The sequence below is a fragment of the Halichoerus grypus genome, chromosome 2 (assembly GCF_964656455.1).
Source record: "Halichoerus grypus chromosome 2, mHalGry1.hap1.1, whole genome shotgun sequence".
NCBI lineage: Eukaryota > Metazoa > Chordata > Mammalia > Carnivora > Phocidae > Halichoerus > Halichoerus grypus.
In genome coordinates, this window is record NC_135713.1 from 56979000 (window position 1) to 57000719 (window position 21720).

At 38.7% G+C, this 21720-nt stretch overlaps 1 protein-coding gene across 17 annotated transcripts in view; it reads left to right on the plus strand.

Annotated features, from left to right (window-relative positions):
- Positions 1 to 21720, plus strand: part of TENM2 (teneurin transmembrane protein 2) — a 1202741-nt gene that overhangs the window by 1170303 nt on the left and 10718 nt on the right. For all 17 annotated transcript variants that reach the window (XM_078066825.1, XM_078066824.1, XM_078066823.1 and 14 more), the window contains 2 exons: positions 16201 to 16497; positions 17924 to 19538. In XM_078066825.1, the coding sequence (XP_077922951.1) occupies positions 16201 to 16497; positions 17924 to 19538 (1912 nt within the window). The remainder of the gene's footprint in view (positions 1 to 16200; positions 16498 to 17923; positions 19539 to 21720) is intronic.

The window sequence follows — 21720 nt, forward strand, 5'->3', positions numbered from 1 at the left end:
TTAAGCGTCTGCCTTTGGCTCAGGTCGTGATCCCAGGGTCCGGGACTCCCTGCTCAGTGGGAAGCCTGTTTCTCCCTCTCCCACTCCCCCTGCTTGTGTTCCCTCTCTCACTGTGTCTCTCTCTGTCAAATAAATAAATAAAATCTTAAAAAATAATAAAATAAATAAAATCATTAGGAATTAATTTAATCAAGGTGGTGAAAGACCTGTACACTGATGCAGCACACTGTGGGACCCCCTGGCCCACGCCAACTCCCACTCCAACAACAGCCATCCTACTTGGGCAGCTCCAGAACCAAGCACGCTGAGACCCCCCACCCAGCCCATGCCTGCTTCAGCTCAACTGTCCTACCAGGATAGCCCTGGCACAGAGCACCCCAGGACCTCCTGATCTGCACCCACTCTAGCTCCAGCCATCCTGCCAGGCACACATAGTTTATGCAGTGGATGTTTCTTCATAACGCCACTCTTTCAAGATTAGGACAGATGGCTGTTCTACCTAATTCATAAAAAGAAACACACAAAGTCAAACAAAATGAGGAGACAGAGTACTATGTTTTTTTAAAAAAAGAACAAGAATATGTTGGCTAATTAAATTTAAATTAAAAAAAAGAACAAGATAAAACCTCTAGGGTGCGGTGGGGGGTGGGGGGAGACCTAGTGAAAAAGAAATAATTTACTTGATAAAGAGTTCAAAGTAATGGTCATAAAGATGCTCACTACACTCAGAATAAAAATGAAGGAATACAGTGAGAATTTCAACCAAGAGATAGAAAATGTAAGGAAGTACCAAACAGAAGTCACAAGCTGGAGAATGAAATAACTGAACTGAAAAATACACTAAAGGGTATCGACAGCAGATTAGATAATATAGAACAGATCAGCAACCTGAAAGACACCCAGAAAAGCAAACAGAAAAAAGAATTTTAAAAAATGAGAATAGTTTAAAGGACCTCTAGGACAACATCAAGCATACAGATATTTACATAGGGTCCCAGAAAGAAAAGGGAGAAAGGGGCAGAAAATTTATTTGAGGAAATAATGGCTGAAAACTTCCCTAACCTGGGGGAAAAAAAAACAGACATCCAGGCCCAAGAAGAATATAAAGTCCCAAACAAGATGATCCCAAAGAGATCCACACCAAGACATAGTATAATTAAAATGGCAAAAGTTAAAGAGAAAACCTTAAAGGCAGCCAAAGAAAAATTTGTCAGCAGAAACTTTGCAGGCCAGAACAAAGTGATAGGATATATTTAAAGTGCTGAAAGGGAAAAACTTGCAAGCAAGAATACTCTACCTGGCAAGGTTATCATTCAGAACTGAAGGAGAGATAAAGTGTTTCCAGCAAAGCAAAAGCTTATAAAGTTCATCACCACTAAACCAGCCTTATAAGAAATGTTAAAGGGTCTTCTTTAAGCCAAAAAGAAAAGACCATAACAGGAAATAAGAAAAAACATGAAAGAAAAAGATCTCACTAGTAAAGGCAAATATATAGTAAAGGCAGTAAATCAGCTACTTAAAAAGTCAGTATGAAGGTTAAGAGACAAAAGTATTATTAAGTAGTTAAGGGATACATAAAAGTAAAATATGTAAAATAAGACATCAAAATATAAAATGTGGGAGAAGGCATAAAAATGTGCTTTTAAAATGTGTTCAGACTTAAACAACTATCAGCTTAAAATAGACATATGTGTGTAAATATGCTATGCATATGTTTAAATATGCTATATATGTATGTAAACCTCATGGTAACCACAAACCAAAAAACACTTTTAGCAAAAAAAAAATAAAGAGAAAGGAACCCAAATATAACATTAAAGAAAACCATCAAGCCACAAGGGAAGAGACCAAGAGAGGAAGAACTACAAAAACAACAATTAACAAAATGGTAATAAGTAAATACTTATTGATAGTTACTTTAAATATAAATGGACTAAAAGTTCCAATTAAAATACACAGGTGGCTGAATGGATTTAAAAAAAAAAAAAACCAATACCCATCTATATGCTGCCTACAAGAGACTAACTTCAGACCTAAAGACAAATACAGACTGAAAGTGAAGGGCTGGAAAAAGATACTCTGTATAGATGGAAACAAAAAGAAAACTGGTATAGCAATACTCCTATCAGACAAAATAGACTTTAAAACAAAGACTGTAACAAAAGACAAAAAAAAAAAAAGGCATGATGTAATGATACAGGGGACAATCCAAGGATTTAATATTCATAAATATTTATACAGCCAAAATAGGAGCACCTAAATATGTGAAGCAAAAATTAATAGACATAAAAGGAGAAATTGGCAGTAATACAGTAATAGTAGGGAACTTTAATACCCCACTTACATCAATGGATAGATTATCCAGACAGAAAAGTAATAAGGAAATATTGGTCTTAAATGACACATTAGGCCAGATGGACTTAATAGATATATATAGAATATTTCATCCAAAAAATACAGAATACACATTATTTTTCAAGTGGACATGGAATATTCTCCAAGATAGATCACATGTTGGGCCACAAAACGATTCTCAATGCATTCAAAAAGACTGAAATCATATCAAGCATATTTTCCAACCACAGTGGTATGAAACTAGAAATCATTTACAAGAATAAAACGGGAAAAACACAAACACATGGAAACTAAACAACATGTTATTACACATCCAGTGGGTCAGTGAAAAAAGGAAATTAAAAATACCTTGAGACAAATAAAAATGGAAACACAATTTCCCAAAATCCATGAGATTCAGCAAGAAACATAGTCCTAAGAGAGAAATTCATAACAATATCGGCCTACCTCAAGAAACAAGAAAAATTCCAAATAAATAATCTAATTTTAAACCTAAAAGAACCAGAGAATAAACAAAAGAAACCCAAAGGTAATGAAGGAAGAAAATAATAAAGATCAGAGCAGAATGAAATATAAACTTAAAAAATAACAAAATATCAATGAAACTAAGATATGGTTCTTTGAAAAGATAAACAAAATCAATAAACCTTTAGTCAACCTCATTAAGAAAAAAAGAAGGCCCAAATGAAAAAGGAAATGAAAGAAAAGTTACAACTGACACCACAGAAATGCAAAGAATAGTAAGACATTACCGTTAACAGTTATACACTAACAAATTGGACAACCTAGAAGAAATGGATAAATTCCTAGAAACACACATCCTTCCAAGACTGAACCATGGACAAATAGAAAATCTGAATAGACAGATTACAAGTGATGAAATTGAATCCATAATTTAAAATAAAACAAAAACAAAAGTCCAGGACCAGACAATTTTAAAGGTGAATTCACCAAACATTTAAAGAAGAGTTAGTACCTATCCTTCCAAAACCAGTCCAAAAAATTGAGAAGGAAGGAGTTCTTCCAAACTCAATTTATAAGGCCAATGTTACCTTGATACCAAAACCAGAAAAAAGACACCTGAAGTATGTGCTATGGTGAGCGCAGTGAATTGTGTAAGACTGATGAATCACAGACCTGTACCCCTGAAACAAATAATATATTATGTGTTAATAAAAAGATTTTTAAGTAAAAAAAGTAAAAAATAAATAAATAATAAATAAAAATTAAAAAAATTTTTTTTCCAAGGAATGGGAGTTCAGACAGCACACAGTTAGGAATCCTCGACTGAAGGATTCTGGGATGCAGCCAACTCTGTTTATTACACAAAGGACTGTGGCTTCCTTGCAATAGGAAGTCATGTTCAGGCTCTAATGGACATTCAGGGATCATAGTGCATTCTGCTTCTGCTCACTTCTTCAGGGCATCTTGGCCAAAGACATTGGCCAAAGAAGCATGAAATGGTAGTCTGACATCCAAAGAAATTTTGTGCAAATAATTTTGTTTAAGTGGTTCCTATCCCACAAAGAATAGTGAAAGGCCCTGGGTCCTGTTGTGAAAATAACTATTAAAGATGAATCGTGCTGGTTAAAAAAAAAGAAAAAAATACTTCTGATTAACATAGATGCAAAATACCTCAACAAAATATCACCAAACTAAATTCAACAATACATTAAAAGGATCATAAACCACAATCAGGTAGAATTTATTCCAGGGATGCAAGGATGGTTAAAAATATGCAAATCAAGCAATGTGATATGCCACATTAACAACATGAAGGATAAAAATGATCGTCTCAATAGATTCAGAAAAAGAATTTTAATAAAATTCAAATCCATTTATGACAGAAATTCTCAACAAAATAGGTATAGAAGGAATGTACCTCCATATAATAAAGGTCATCTATAACAAACCCACAGCTAACATCACACTCAATGGTGAAAAGCCATTTTTCTTCTAAGATGAGGAACAAAACAAGGCTGCTAACTTTTGCCACTTTTATTCAAAATAGTATTGGAAGTCCAAGCCAGAGCTGTTAGGCAACAGAAAGAAAGAAAGAAAATTCAAACTGGAAAGGAAGAGGTAAAACAGTCACTATATGCTGATGTCATGATACTATACATAGAAAAACCTAAAAACTCCACCAAAAAACTATTAGAAAAAATGAATTCAATAAAGTCACAGGATACAAAATTAACACAGAGAAACCAGTTGCATTTCTATACACTAATAACAAGGTATCAGAGAGAAATTAAGAAAATAATCCCATTTACAACTGCATCAAAAAGACTAAAATATCTAGGAATAAATTTAACCAAGGAAGTGAAAGACCTATACTCTGAAAACTGTAAAACACTGATGTAAGAAACTGGAGATGACCCAAATATAAAGATATACCATGCTCATGGATTGGAAGAACTATTAAAATGTCCACACTACCTAATGAAATCCATAGATTCAAAACAATCCCTATCAAAATACCAATAGCATTTTTCACAGAAATAGAACAATCCTAAAATTAGTGTGGAACCACAAGACCCCAAATAGCCAAAGCAACCTTGAGGAAGAAGAACAAACCTGGAGGTTTCACACCTCCCTGATTTCAAGATATAATACAAACCTATAGTGATCAAAACAGTATGGTATTGACACAAATATACACACATAGATCAATGGAACAGGATAGAGAGCCCAGAAATAAACCTGCAATTATATAGTCCATTAATCTATGACAGAGGAGGCAATAATATACAATAAGGAAAAGACAGTCTCTTCAATAAACGGTGTTGGGAAAACTGGACAGCTGCATACAAAATAAGGAAATTAGATCACTTTCTTACACAGACACAAAAAGAAACTCAAAAGGAATGAAAGACCTACATGTGAGACCTGAAACTATAAAACTCCTAAAAGAAAACATAGACAGTAATCTTTTGGACAAGAGCCTTAGCATCATATGTATGGATAGGTCTCCTAAGACAAGGGAAACAAAAGCAAAAATAAACTATTGGGACCACACCAAAATAAAATATTTTGCACAGCAAAGGAAACTATCAACAAAGCAAAAAGGCAACATACTGAATAAGAGAAGATATTTGCTAATGATATGTCCACTAAGGGGTTAATATCCAAAATATATAAAGAACTTATACAATTCAACTCCAAAAAACCCCCAAATAATCCAATTTAAAAATGGGCAGAGGACTTAAAATGACATTTTTCTAAAGAAGACATACAGATGGCCAACAGACACATGAAAGGATGCTCGACATTACTAATAATCAGAGAAACGCAAATCAAAACCAAAATGAGATATCACCAGTCAGAATAACTTGTATCAAAAAGCTAAGAAATAGCAAGTGTTGGCAAAGATGTGGAGAAAAGGGAATTCTTGGGCACTGTTGGTGGGAATGAAAATTGGTGCAACCACTGTGCAAAACAGTATGGTGGTTCCTCAAAATTTTAAAAATAATACCATATGATCCAGTAATTCCACTACTGGATATTTAGCCCAAGAAAACAGAAACACTAATTCAAGAAGATACATGTGCCCCTATATTTATTGCAGCATTATTTATAATAGCCAAGATATGGAAGCAACCCAACTGTCTATCAATAGATGAATGGATAAAGAAGATGTGATAAAGAATATATACATATATATATATATAATGGAATATAGATATGTGTGTGTGTATATATGTATGTATATACTGGATGATAAAAAAGAATGAGATCTTGCCATTTGCAACAACATGGATGGATCTAGAGGGCATTATGCTAAGTGAAATAAGGCATACACATAAGGACAAATATCACAAAATTTCACTTGTATGTGGAATCAAAAAAACCAAACAACCAAGCAGAAACAGATTCATAAATAGAGAACCAACCGGTGGTTGCCAGATGGGAGGGGGTGGAGGGTCAGGGCAAAACAGATGAAGGGGATTAAAAGGTACAAACTTCCATTTATAAAGTAAGTCATGGAGATGAAAAGTATAGCATATGGAATATAGTCAATAATATTGTAATAACATTGTATGGTGACAGATGGTGACTACATTTATCATGATGAGCATTGGGTAATGTTTAGAATTGTTGAATCACTATGTTGTACACCTAAACTAATATTATATGTCAACTTTACTTCAATAATAAAAATTAAAAATAAATAAATTTTTAAAATGAAGTGAAACAGATGTCAAGGAAGTTTGTATCAACATAAAAGTGCCATAATATTAAAAGCATCCTGGAAGGACAGCTACCTTGGAGAGTCTCCTGGACTTAGCCTGAATAAGAAATAAACTTCAGTCATTTTAAGAAAAAAACAAAATATCTAGGAAAACAATTTAACCAAGGAGATGAAAAACCTTTACTCTGAAAACTGTAAGATTGATGAAAAATTGAAAATGACACAAATAAATGAAAAGATATTCTGTACTCATGGATTGGAAGGATTAATATTGTTAAATATGTCCATACTACACAATGAAATCGACAGATTCAATGCAATCCCAATCAAGCTACCAATGACATTTTTCACAGAACTAGAGCAAAGAATCCTAAAATCTGTATGGAACCACAAAAGACCTTGAAAAAACAAAACAATCTTGAGGGAGAACAAAGCTGGATGTATCACACTCCTTGATTTCACGATACACTACAAGGCTCAGGTAATCAAAACAGTATGGTACTGGCACAAAAGCAGACACATAGATCAATAGAATAGAATAGAAAGCTTAGAGAAAAACCCACACATATATGGTCAATTAATCTACAACAAAGGAGGCAAGAATATAAACGTGGAAAAGACCCTCTCTTCAATAAATGGTGCTGGGGAAACTGGACAGCTACATGCAAAAGAATGAAACTACATCACTATCTTATATCATATATAAAAAAAGTCAAAATGGATTAAAGATTCAAAGTGGACTAAGACCCCAAATCCTAAAATTCCTCAAAGAAAACATAGGCAGTAATCTCTTAGACATCAGCCTTAGCAACTATTCATGGATATGTCTCCTCAGGCAAGGGAAACAAAAGCAAAAATAAACTATTGGGACTACACCAAAATAAAAATCTTCTTTTTAAGATTTTAATTTTTTTTAATAATCTCTACACCCAATGTGGGGCTCAAACCACCACCCCAAGATCGAGAATCACATGCTCTACCAACTGAGCCAGTCAAGGTACCCCCAAAATAAAAATTTTTGTACAGCAAAGGAAACCATCAACAAAATGAAAAGGCAACCTACTAAATGGGAGAACATATTTGCAAATCAGACATCTGATAAAGGATTAATATCCAAAATATGTAAAGAGTTTATATAACTTAATATCAAAAAGCAAATAAGCTGATTTAAAAATGGGCAGAGGACTCAAATAGATATTTTCCCAAAAGAGACATACAAGAAGGCCAAGGATGCTTGAAAAGATGCTCAACATCACTAATCATCAGGGAAGGGCTACTGGAACCAATGAGATATCACCTCACAGCTGTCAAATTGACTATTATCAAAAAGACAAAAATATTAAGTATTGGCAAGGATGTAGATAAAAGGGAACCCTTGTGCGCTGTTGGTGGGAATGTAAATTGGTGCAGCCACTATGGAAAACAGTGTGGAAGTTCCTCAGAAAAATTAAAAATAGAACTTTACTATATGACCCAGTAATTCCACTTTTGGTTATTTAGCTGAAAAACAAAAACAAAAACACTAACTTGAAAAGAGATATGTTTCCCCATATATTGGATTGGACATATATTGGAAGGACAGCTACCTTGGAGAGCCAATATATGTTCCCCCATATATTGGATTACTATTTACAATAGCCAAGATATGGAAACAACCAAAGTGTCCACTGATGGATGAATGGGTAAAGTAAACGTGGTATTTATATACAATGTAATATTATTTGGTGATAAAAAAGAATGAAATCTTGCTGTTTGCAAACACATGAATGGACCTCAAGAGCATTATACTAGGTGAAATAAGTCAGAGAAAGACAAATACCATATGATCTCTCGTATATGTGGAATCTAGAAAAAAAGCTCATATTACAGAGAATGGATTGGTGTTGCCAGAGGCAGGTGATTAGAGGTAGGAAAAATAGGCTAAAAGAGACAAAAAGTAAAAAAAAAAAAAAAAAAAGTTTAAAAAGAAGCAAGAAATAGGGGCGCCTGAATGGCTCAGATGGTTAGGCGTCTGCCTTCGGCTCGGGTCGTGATCCCAGGGTCCTGGGATCGGGCCCTGCATCGGGCTCCCTGCTCGGTAGGGAGCCTGCTTCTCCCTCTGCCTCTCTCTCTCTCTCTCTCTCTCTCTGACTCTCATGAATAAATAAATAGAACATTTTAAAAAAAGAGAGAGAGAAGCAAGAAATACCCCAAATATGCAACCTAACTCTATACGTTAAGGACTAGAAAAAGAACATCCTGAGCCCAAAGTTACTAGAAGGAAGGAAATAATGAAGAGCAGAAATAAATAGACAATAGGCAAACAATAGAAAGGATTAACCAAACTAAGAATTGGTTCTTTGAAATGATTTTTTAAAATTGACAAACCTTGAACTAGATCAATCAAGGAAAATAGAAGATCCAAATCAACAAAATTATAAATGAAAAAGGAGACATTATAACTGATACTACAGAAATACAGAGGCTCATTAAAAGCTACTATGAACAATTATATGCGAACCAACTGGACAACCTAGAGAAATGGATAAATTCTTTTTTTTTTTTTGAGAAATGGATAAATTCTTAAATGGATAATAGGAGACTGAGTCAGTAATCAAAAATCTCCCAAAGAAGAAAAGATCAGACCCAAAGGCCTCACTAATGAATTTTACCAAGCATTTAAAAAAGAATTAACACAAATCCTTCTCAAACTCTCCAAAAAATCAAAGAGGAGGGAACACTCCCAAACACATTTTATGAGGCCAGCATTACCCTAAGTGAACCAGATACCAAAACCAGGGAAAAAAAAGAAAAAAAGAAAACTATAGGCCAGTATCCCTGATGAATACAGATGTAAAAATTCTCAATAAAATACTAATAAACTGAATTCAGCAGCAAGCATATTAAAAGGATCATTCACCAGGATCAAGTGGGATGTATTTCAGGGATGCAAAGATAGTTCAACATACACAAATCAAGCAATGTAATACATCACATTAACAGAATTTTTTAAATCATATGATCATCTCAATAGATGCAGGAAAACATTTGACAAAAGTAAATATCCATTCGTGATTTAAAAAAAAAACTCAACAAAGAGGGTATAGAAGGAATGTACCTCAATATAATAAAAGCCACTTATGACAAGCCCACAGCTGACATCATACTCAATGGTGAAAGATTAAAAGTTTTTTCTCTACTATCAAGACAAGGATGTTCACTCTTACTACTCCTATTTAACATGGTACTAAAGGTCCTAGACACAACAATCAGGCAAGAAAAATAAATAAAAGGCATCAGACTTAGGAAGAAGTCTGATGGTCTTTATTTGCAGATGACATGATTTTATATAGAGAAAATCCTAAAAGTTCCACCAAAAAAACTATGAGATTTAATCAATTAATTCAATAAAGTTGCAAGATGAAAAATTAACATACAAAAATCTGTAGCATGTCTATACACTTACACTGAATTTTCTTAAAATAAATGCCCCATTTACAATAGCATCAGAAACAATAAAATATTTAGGAATAAATTTTAACTCAGGAAGTGAAAGATTTCTTTTGAAAACTGTAAGACATTGATGAAAGAAATCAAAGAAGACACAAATAAATAGAAAGGTATCCTGTGTTCATGGATTAGAAGAGTTAATATTGAAAAAAAATGTCAGTAGTACCAAAAGATGTGGGGTTTGGGTTTTTAAGATTTTATTTATTTTAGAGAGAGAGTGTGAGTGAGCACAGTGGGGGGAGGGGCAGAGGGAGAGGGACAAGCAGATTACCCACTGAGCAGGGACCCCAACAGGGCTCAACCCCAGGACCTTGAGATCATGACCTGAGCAGAAGTCAGATGCTTAACTGACTGAGCCACCCAAGTGCCCCCCAAAAGCCATGTTTAGGTCCAATGCAATCTTTATCAAGATTTTGAAGGCACTTTTTATAAAAGTTGGAAAAAAATCCTAAAATTTATGTCAAACCACAAAAGACCCTGAATAGCTAAAGTAATCCTGAGAAAGAAAAGCAAGAGGCATCATACTTCCTGATTTCAAGTTATACTATAAAACTATAGTAATTAAAACAGTATGGTAGTGGTATAAAAACAGACAAATAGACCAATGGAACAGAATTGAGAGCCGAGAAATAAACCCAAGGATATACAGCCAACTAATATTTGGCAAGGGAGCCAAGAATATCCAATGGAGAAAAGATAGTCTCTTCAATAAATGGTGATGGGAAAATTGAATATTCACATGTAAAAGAATGAAAGTGGCCCCATATCTTACACCACTCACAAAGATTAACTCAAAATGGATGAAAGACTTAAATATAAGACCTAAAACTATAAAATTCCTAGAAGAAAACAGGAAAAAATCCCTTTGACATAGGTCTTGGCAATGATTTTTTTGTATGACACCTAAAGCACAAGCAACAAAATCAAAATAATGGGATAAAACAAACCAAAAAGCTTCCACACAGCAAAAGAAACAACTAACAAAGTGAAAAGACAACCTACAGAATGGGAAAAAATATTTGCAAGTTATATATATGATAAGGGGTTAATATCCAAAATACATTTAAAAAAAAAAAAAAACTCATAGGGGCGCCAGGGTGGCTCAGTTGGTTAAGCGGCTGCCTTCAGCTCAGATCACGATGCTCCTAGGATGGAGTCCCACATCAGGTTCCCTGCTCAGTGGAGAGCCTGCTTCTCCCTCTGCCCCTGCTTGTGTTCTCTCTCACTGGTGCTCGCTTGCTCGCTCTCTCTCTCTCTCTCTCAAATAAATAAATAAATAAATATCTTTTTTTTAAAAAAAAACTCATACAACTGTGGGGCATAGAGATTACCTGAATGAATGAATACATACATACATAATAAAAATGGACAAAGGACCCAGACATTTTCCCGTAGAAGATAAATGAACAGCCAAAAGATACATGAGGAGATGCTCAACATCACTAATTGTGAGGGCATTGCAAATCAAAGCCACAGTAACACTGCATCCCTGTGAGGGTGGTCATCAAAAGACAAAGAGTACATGCTGACAAGGATGTGAAGAAAACGGAACTCTTGGGCACTGTTGGTAGGACAGTAAATTGGTGCAGGTGCTATGAAAAACAGTGTGGAGGATCCTCAAAATTTTAAAAATAGATAATATATAATCTAGCAATTCTACTTCTGGGAATATATCCAAAAGAAATAAAAACAGTGTATCAAAGATCTATCTGTATTCCCATGTCCATTGCTGCATTATTTACAATAGCCAAGACATGGAAACAACCTGTGTGTTCATCAACAGGTGAAGGGATAAAAAAGCTGTTTATATATTTACAATGTAATATGATTCAGCCATAAAATACGAGAAAATCCTGCCATTTGCAAAAACATGGATGACTCTTGATGTCATTATGCTAAGTGACATAAGTCACAGAAAGACAAATACTGTATGATCTCATTTATATGTGGACTCTTAAAAAAATAAATACAAATGAAAACTCACAGAGAAAGAGATCAGATTTGTAGTTACCAGAGGTGGAGGGTAGGTGGAAAGGGAATTGGAGGAAAGTAGTCAAAAAGTACAGATTTCCAGTTATAAGATCACAAAGTACTAGGGATGTAATATACAGCATGGTGACTGTAGTTGACACTGCTGTATGGTATATAGAAAAGTTGTTAAGAGAATAAAATCCTAAGAGTTCTCATCACAAAGCGAAAAAATTTTTTAAAAGAAAAAAAACATTATATGAGATGACAGGTATTAACTAAACTTATTAGGGATTTCATTTCATTATACCCATAAGTTTATTATGCTGTATAATTTAAATGTATACAGTGATGCGTATCAACTATATCTCAATCAAGTTAGGGGGAGGAAGCTAATTTGAACCAATGCTGTAACAAAATCCCTTTCCCAAGGGCGTAGTAAATTGGGGAATAAAATCCCACCTTAAATTATCAATGGGTAACATTTAGCACTTACTACTTCTTTATGATTGGTGCACCCAGGCCAGGGGTCAGAGGCCTTATCAACTCTACGTAATAGCAATAAACCCAAATGTTGGCAGTCAGAAGTTAGGGACCCCTCTTCTGGTTTTGCCCATTGTTCAGTTCCTTCTGCAATCCTAGCACCCTCACATACTAATATAATTGTTACAATGATGGTCATGCTTATATATGATTTCCATGTTCTTTCCCATGGTTACATGTTACAGTATATATTCATATATATATGCAGATACACACATGATTATATTATGGTTATATATATATGATTTGCCTGTTAGCCTCTCTCAGGTAACTGAAGATAGGGATTTATATCACTCCAACTGTATTTTAACCAAGAATATACATCAGAATCTCCTAGCCCCTATTCCCTAGGGGGCTGATCAGCAGCTGTGGAGTGCTTTGAGAGAGCATCCCAGGTGGTTCAGAATCACATGCCTGATGGAGAGCAGCTGGTCAGAGAGGTGGTACAGCCTAGAGGTGAAGACACTGAGTTCTGGACTGGGATCCTGGCTCTACCACTTATTATTTGTTTAAGCCTGAACAGGGCACTTAAACCTATCTGTACCTTGTGTGTAGAGTGGGGATCATAATGCTTGCCTGGGAGTGTTGTGAGGATTAAATAAGATAAAACAAGGGTAGCTCTGAGAACACACTAAGCCCATCATAAATTCTCAAGACACATTGGTGTTGTTCATCCCTGCATTCCAGAGCAGGCACCAAACCTGACACTAGCAGAGATTTAATGTTCAATAAATAATAAATGCACAGGGAGCTGTATGATATTAGCAAAGAGAAGCAAAAAGAGAAATTAGTAAGGAAAGGGAAGGAGGATAGAAGGATGGCCAAGGAGATGGGAAATACATAAGCATGATAACCAGCAGCTGGCTCAAGAAACCCTGAAAATCCTTCCTCGTTATTGCCACATTGTTCATTCTGCCTAATAAAATGTTGGCAAGGTCTTGAACTGAAATTTTCAAACTCACAGGATTAAGAATCTTGATGGCCTTCTGCACTTGTCCCAAATGAAGCAACCCCACATAGCCAAACTTCTGTTTCCAGAGGAAGTGATCATTCTGACCCCAGCTTGTGGTTTGCTTTGAATATGGTGACTCTAATTGGGGATCAAGAGCCTCAATAATTCTGACAGCATTAACTTTTGGACCTGTTTTTTTAAAAGATTTTATTTATTTGTCAGAGAGAGAGCACAAGCAGGGGGAGTGGCAGGCAGTGGGAGAAGCAGGCTTCCTGCTGAGGAAAGAGCCCGATGCAGGACTCGATCCCAGGACCCTGGGATCATGACCTGAGCCGAAGGCAGACGCTTAACCAACTGAGCCACCCAGGCATCCCTGGACCTGTTTTTTAAAAATCCTACCACTCCCCCTTTACTTTCTTGACTGTTCTTCCCTATGGCTGCCTGTTTGATTACATAAATCTTCCATTTGGAGTTGGGTGCCCTGTAATCCCAAGAACCCACCACCTTTATTCCTATCTCCATGCTTTGATGCATTTTCTTTCTGAAATGTTCTATCTCAAGCGTTTTATCCCCTTCTCTCTGAGATGACTCCATGGAAATGGCAATAGTTTGAGGAATCAAGTAGTCCTGGGTTCAAATCCAGCTTCCACCACTTGTCTAGATTTGTGACCCCCTCTGAGCTCAATTGCCCATGTATAAAATAATTTCTACGTGTTGTGAGAATTAAACTGGGATAAGTTATGTAATGTACCTAGGACAGTACCTGTCAAAGCATGAGGGGCTTACATCGGTTTAGATTAGGTTCAACTGCTAGTAACAGAGATTAGAAATAACAATGGCTTAAATAAGATATGTCCTTATTTGTTATGACCTAAAAGGAGTCTAGAGGTAAGCCATTCATGGCTGGTATGGATGACCATTAGAAGATATGTAAGTCAACAGGGATCTAGACTTTCTCTGGATGAGCCATCATCCTTCCATCCTCAAAGTCACCCCATACTTACAAGGTGAATGCTGGAGCTCCAGGGATCATAGCCACCTTCCACCCAGGAAAAGGAGGAAAGTGGGAAGAACAAACAGGTGCCTATTTCTCAGCAGAGTCAGTTTCCTTTAAGGTTCCCAGGAGACCCAGCTGACAACTACCACTTACATCATGTTAGCCATCCACTTCTGAGGAAGCTATGAAATGTAGTTCTTTACCTGGGTACAATGCTGCTCCCTAGAATACAGATGTCTGTGGTGTTAGAATTATTCCATGTCTCCCCATCAAGCTATAATATGGAGCCCTCAGGGGCTGTGGCAATGCTTTACAGTTTCTTCATCATTTGACAAGTCAGGGCACTCAATGCATATATAATACAGGAATCAGTACAGCCAGTTAAATGTCTAAGTAGTTAAAAGTGGTTCAAGTGTGAAGACCTAAGTTCCAGACCAACCCTACCACTTCATTGTTATGTGACCTTGAGCAAGTATGCGACCTCTCTGCTTCGGGCTCAGTTTCCTTATTTGTCAAGTGGTCCTTGTGAGTACCAACTCAGACAAGAGATGCAAATTGCCTAACACAATGCCTATGTACAATAACCCCAGCATGTGTTAAAGTTATTACCACCACCACTACCATCACCATCATCACTGTTATTATTAGGTGCTATTGAATTATTAGGTAAGTTAAGGAGGTACCAGGCATCTCTCACTTCTCTTTCTTCTGCCTGTTTACATCTTCCCTTGCCTTCAGTGGTCACCCCAGGGACATCTGGATTTGCAGTCAATTATGTTGAAAGAGCCTGGGCTCAGTCAGCCTCATTTTATTCACTTCCAGCCATCCACTCAGGACTAGCTGAATCTCAAGAGTCCCTCTCCTTTGCCCCTAACCAGAGTCTAGTCACCCAGATCTGCCTTCTGGGACAGGCTCTCTTCTCTGATCAGATCAGCTTCTAAATAAATATTAAATTATGTCTAGGTGTGTTCCACTATTCCTTTCAAATCTAAGTAAATCAGTTCCTTTGTTGGAATTCCCCAGCCCTGTTGAGGTCTCCCCACTGATGTCTTGCATCCTTGACAGTGGCAAGAATTTTCTCTAGATAGAAGTAAAGAAGTTCACATAGCAATAAGCCTTCCTATTCCCAGATCTTTGCAAAATATGGATTTCTAAGTCATCCCCCCAACCCTCCTAGGTACCTTTACTTGAGGCTTCAGAAGAAATCTTGGCACCTACTCTTAAAGATCATTAGCTACTCAGCTGGTAATGTGCTCAAAAACGGTTGAAAGTGTGCAAATATACAAATTATCTTGCCCTCCAAGGTGTCCAGGCAGGGCAGTCAGAATCCCAGTGTCCAGGGCTATTTGTATGGCTAATTTATACAGTGCACAATTTTCACTATTCATACTTTCTACGACAGGATGATACTCCTTATAATTGTGCAGTGCATGGTCTACATAACTGCTCACAGCAGCCATGCCCAGATTAGTCATCTGTGACCATAAGCAGCCTCATTTTTGTATCTTAGTGCACCCTACAAATATTACCATTTTCTTTGTGTACCATGACATAAAGAAGTTTAGAAAACACTACTCTAAATAACTTAAAGGTTAGTTCTTCCTCCTGTGAACACTTGTTCCCTGGCCATGTCAGCCATATCCTCCACAGAAGCTAACATGCCCAGGTGATGTCTCTCAAACCAAGCCCATTGTGTTTTCCCAGGTCCATGGAAGAAATCTCTTGTCCATTGACTATGACCGGAATATTCGGACAGAAAAGATCTATGATGATCACCGGAAGTTCACCCTGAGGATCATTTATGACCAGGTGGGCCGCCCGTTCCTCTGGCTCCCCAGCAGTGGGCTGGCAGCAGTCAACGTCTCATACTTCTTCAACGGGCGCTTGGCTGGCCTTCAGCGTGGGGCCATGAGTGAGAGGACAGACATTGACAAGCAAGGCCGAATCGTGTCCCGCATGTTCGCTGATGGGAAAGTGTGGAGCTACTCCTACCTTGACAAGGTAGGTGAACGTGCTGTCCCCACTCAGCTGGGGCTTTCCCTTATTCACACTTCTCTTCTTAAGCTGACCTGATATGCTTTGCCATAAGACATTTAACATCTTTACTTTGACTCTACAAGGTCTCCCCTCATGCTCCCATCCTCACTGGGAGGGAGGAAAATCTGAGGGAAAATGTTATTCATTGCTCATCACTATTACCATTAAAAGGAAAAAAAAGTGCTAGACACTTGGTAATGGCAAAAAGAATGGATTGTCTGATTTTATTTAAAAGAAAAAATGCTGTTGAAGCAGACAGAATCATCCCACTGGCATCATGGCTAGTCATTATTTATGATTTGGAAATGCAATGATTCATTTCTGCCTTCCCCGAAATTAAGTCATCTGGGTAGGGAATTTTGCCTAAAACTCAAGCACACAGAGCAACATCCTCCTACTTGGCCTATAAGCTGAAACAGCCAATGAATTCTCTCTACATAATTCCCTATGTCTAAAAGTGTCAGATTCGGGTCTCCATGTCAGAAAGGGTCAGGTTGGAGCAGAAGTAAAAAGAAGTCCTTTTGGGGCACAAGTCAAAAAGACTTTTGAAGGCTGTCCTGGTCCTCTAAGTCATTAGATGGGGGCTTGCTCAGCTTGGGCCTCTCCCCTCAACACAGGTTCCATTTCTATTTCTTCCTTTCTTGCCTGTCCATTACAGCAGTCACTTGCAGACAGAGCAGTGACCTCCGTAAGAGTGGGACTGCTTCCCTTTGGTCATCCCTGAATCCTGTTCTTATTATGCCATAAAATACTAGAATGGTTGACCAGAGGAAGCAAGAATCTCCCAATTGCCTCAAGTTTGAGGCCATTTTTATCCCCCAAAATCGATGATTCTGGGTTATTTAATCTTTTTAGTAGTTTCTAAATGGAAGATATGCTTTCTCTTTAGATGTAATCAGGGGTGGCCAACACATAGTATTGGTTGTCCCCTGCGGCACCGGTGGCAGTCATTTCTAAACAATCTTAGGATTTCTTGTTATTGAGCCCTAGAAGTAAACTCAATGTCCTTCCAGCCCTTTCTACTCAAAGTATGGTCTAAGCAACATCAGGATCACCTGGAAGCTTGTTACAAAAGCAGATTCTCAGGCCACCTCCCCCCTCATCCCTCATCCTCCACCAAACTACTAAATCAGAATCTGACTTTTAACAAGATCCCTGGGTATTTCACATGCACAGTAAAGTTCGGGAAGCACTGGTCCAGGTAGCCACCATAATCCATAAGAATTAGCATGTCCGTGAAATCAATCTACTCATAATCTCTGGTCTAAACTTCCCCATCCTTCATGGCTTTTGAATCACCATTTTGGGAAATGGAGTAGATTCTGTCCATTTGAGTGCTTCGTCTTAAAGAGCCAACTCATGCGTTCCTTCACCCTTTTCCTTCCTCCAGTCTATGGTCCTCCTGCTTCAGAGTCAGCGTCAGTACATATTTGAGTATGACTCCTCCGACCGTCTCCACGCCGTCACCATGCCCAGTGTTGCCCGGCACAGCATGTCCACCCATACCTCCATTGGCTACATCCGCAACATTTATAATCCCCCTGAAAGCAATGCTTCAGTCATTTTTGACTACAGTGATGATGGCCGCATCCTCAAGACATCCTTTTTGGGCACCGGGCGCCAGGTATTCTACAAGTATGGGAAACTCTCCAAGTTATCAGAGATAGTCTATGACAGTACTGCTGTCACTTTCGGATATGATGAGACCACCGGCGTTTTAAAAATGGTCAGTCTCCAAAGTGGGGGTTTCTCCTGCACAATCAGGTACCGGAAGATTGGCCCACTGGTGGACAAGCAGATCTACAGGTTCTCTGAGGAAGGCATGGTCAATGCCAGGTTCGACTACACCTATCATGACAACAGCTTCCGGATTGCAAGCATCAAGCCCGTCATAAGTGAGACTCCCCTTCCTGTTGATCTCTACCGCTATGATGAGATTTCTGGCAAGGTGGAGCATTTTGGCAAGTTTGGAGTCATCTATTATGATATAAACCAGATCATCACCACTGCTGTAATGACCCTCAGCAAACACTTTGACACCCACGGGAGGATCAAGGAAGTCCAGTATGAGATGTTTCGGTCCCTCATGTACTGGATGACAGTGCAATATGACAGTATGGGAAGGGTGATTAAGAGGGAGCTAAAACTGGGGCCTTATGCTAACACCACTAAGTACACCTATGACTATGATGGGGATGGGCAGCTCCAGAGTGTGGCTGTCAATGACCGCCCAACCTGGCGCTACAGCTATGACCTCAATGGGAACCTCCACTTGCTGAACCCAGGAAATAGTGTACGCCTTATGCCCTTGCGCTATGATCTCCGGGATCGGATAACCAGACTCGGAGATGTGCAGTACAAAATTGACGATGATGGCTATCTGTGCCAGCGAGGGGCTGACATCTTTGAGTATAACTCCAAGGGCCTCCTAACAAGAGCCTACAATAAGGCCAGTGGGTGGAGTGTCCAGTACCGCTACGATGGTGTGGGGCGGCGGGCTTCCTACAAGACCAACCTGGGCCACCACCTGCAATATTTCTACTCTGACCTCCACAACCCGACCCGCATCACCCATGTCTATAATCATTCCAACTCAGAGATAACCTCACTCTACTATGACCTCCAAGGTCACCTCTTTGCCATGGAGAGCAGCAGTGGGGAGGAGTACTATGTTGCCTCAGATAACACAGGCACTCCTCTGGCTGTGTTCAGCATCAACGGTCTCATGATCAAACAACTGCAGTACACAGCCTATGGGGAGATTTATTATGACTCCAACCCTGACTTCCAGATGGTTATTGGCTTCCATGGTGGACTCTATGATCCCCTGACTAAGCTGGTCCACTTCACTCAGCGTGATTATGATGTGCTGGCAGGACGATGGACCTCTCCAGACTACACCATGTGGAAAAATGTGGGCAAAGAGCCAGCCCCCTTTAACCTGTATATGTTCAAGAGCAACAATCCTCTCAGCAATGAGCTGGATTTGAAGAACTACGTGACAGGTGAGGACTCTACCATCTCAGTTGGGCAGTGGCTCCCTGTGGGGTGGTTGTCCTGGTAGACTGTCGGGAACTTCGAAAGAAGGTCTTACTTCTGATGATAGGGGAATCCTGGAGACCTATAAATTCTGCTCTGTACAGTATCTAGAACAGTCAAGTGACAGCAGTACAGAGCAGTCTTCAGATCTGTTTGAAGATGTTCTAAGCCCATTTAGTTGAAATAACTTTTATAAGAGCACTTCCTACCCCAAGAGAGGAATGCAGCCTTATGAAGGGGGAAATAATGGGACTCTGGTGTCAGATTCTCTCTTCTACTTATAAGCCAAAGACTTTGGACTAGGTTTCTAAACTTTCTGAGGTGTAGCTTCCTTCTCTGTGAAAAGGTACTAATAAAACCATCCCACAAAGTGATCGTGAGAAGTAATGAACTTATACAGATAAAGTTTAGTGCCTAGCACTTAGACAGTGGATGCTCACAAAAGAGTATCTGCTCGTGCTATTACCGTTATCATTACAAATGAAGCATTGAGTTAGCATAGATATGAGATGACTGAGCCCCAGTTCCTGACCTCACAAGCAGGCTGGCAAGATATAAACAGTCAATGATAATGCAAAGCAGAATTAGGTTTGTGCTACCATATAGGTGTCTGTTCAGTTATTTATTCAATAAGCATTTATAGAGTGGCATTATGCTAGATTCTGAGGATAGAAATGATGAACAAGACAAACACCCTTCTCTCAAAGGGGGTTGTGTATATATCTGTGTGTGGATGACTTCAAGTTTGAAAATTGTGACATAGTGCAGAAGGGTCCCGTGTCAAACTGGGCCTAAAGATTGAAGGGGATCTTGATTGGCAGAAATGAGCTCAAGGCTAAAGAAAGACTATGAGTCAAAAGAACATAGGAAGCTTGGAGAAGGGTATGGATCATGGGGCCAAGGAGGGCAAATAATCTACTGCCTCATGATAAGTGAGAAATTGGTAAAATAAGGGTCCCTATCACTTATCTCATCCATATATCTCCATCCATCTATCCACCCATTAACCCATTCAACAAATATTTTCATAATATCTAACATAGACTAATATCCATTTCCTCACCCACATATCTCCATCCATCTATCCATCCACTCTCCCATTTGATGAATATTTTCATAATATCTAACATATACTAAGTATTAGAGATGCAGTGGACAGGAAGATAAGGTCCTCATTCTCAGGGAAAGAAGGAAATCAGGATGGATGGATGCATGCATGCATACAGAGGCCAACTTTCAGCAAGAAAGCCAGAGTCATCCCACCTGTCCATGCATTGTAGAGGAACAACAGTAGGGACCCAACTCCAAGGCCCCCAAGCTCCAGGAAACTCACAGCTCTTGGCCATGAGCCAAGGAGACATCAAACCCAAAGGGTCCCTACCCTCAGGTGACCAAGAGTCACTTGTCCACCCTCAAGAAAGGAAGCAGCAGCTGGCCAAGCACAGAGCTGCCCTCAATGTCCCATGCTGCAGAAGGATGACCTTAAAGATCAACTTGTGGCCATGCCATATCTCATCCTGACGTTCCAGAGCCTTTTAAGTTGAACCCAGCATCCCCCTACAACCGAAGCAGCTGGTACCTTTTAAGCCCAGTAGCTATGACCAAGCTAGTTCCCTCCTGTTCTTCCCACCACACCTCATCGAGAGGCCCTGCCATGGTATTCTGCCATGGTCTCTCTTCTCCATGGGTTAGCATGACTGTTATCCCCCAGTTCACTGCACTTTCAAATTAAAGGACCTCTCAGAAAAACGTACACACACATATGTACGTACATAGTTTCAGGTAACAATAAGTGATATGTAGATAAAATAGGATAAGGGGTTAGACAGAGAGTGATGGGAAGCACCTCCTATATTTAGGGTGCTCACAGAGGACTTTCTGAGGAGGTAGCTTTAAAGCAGAGACCTTTATGAAGCAAGGAAGGGAGAGGAAGAGTGTTCTAGACATAGGAAACAGCGTGAATGGGAAGGCAGACCATGCCTATCTTAGCCTTGGGAGAAGAATTCCTTCACCGTCCAGAATGTGCTTCCCAAAACACGGCTTGGCATTGGATAACTTAGGGATGAGTCAGCCAGAGTCAAATAAAAAGAAAGCCCTCAGAGTAGGCTGAATGGACACCAGGGCTGCAAAGGTCCAAACAAAATCATT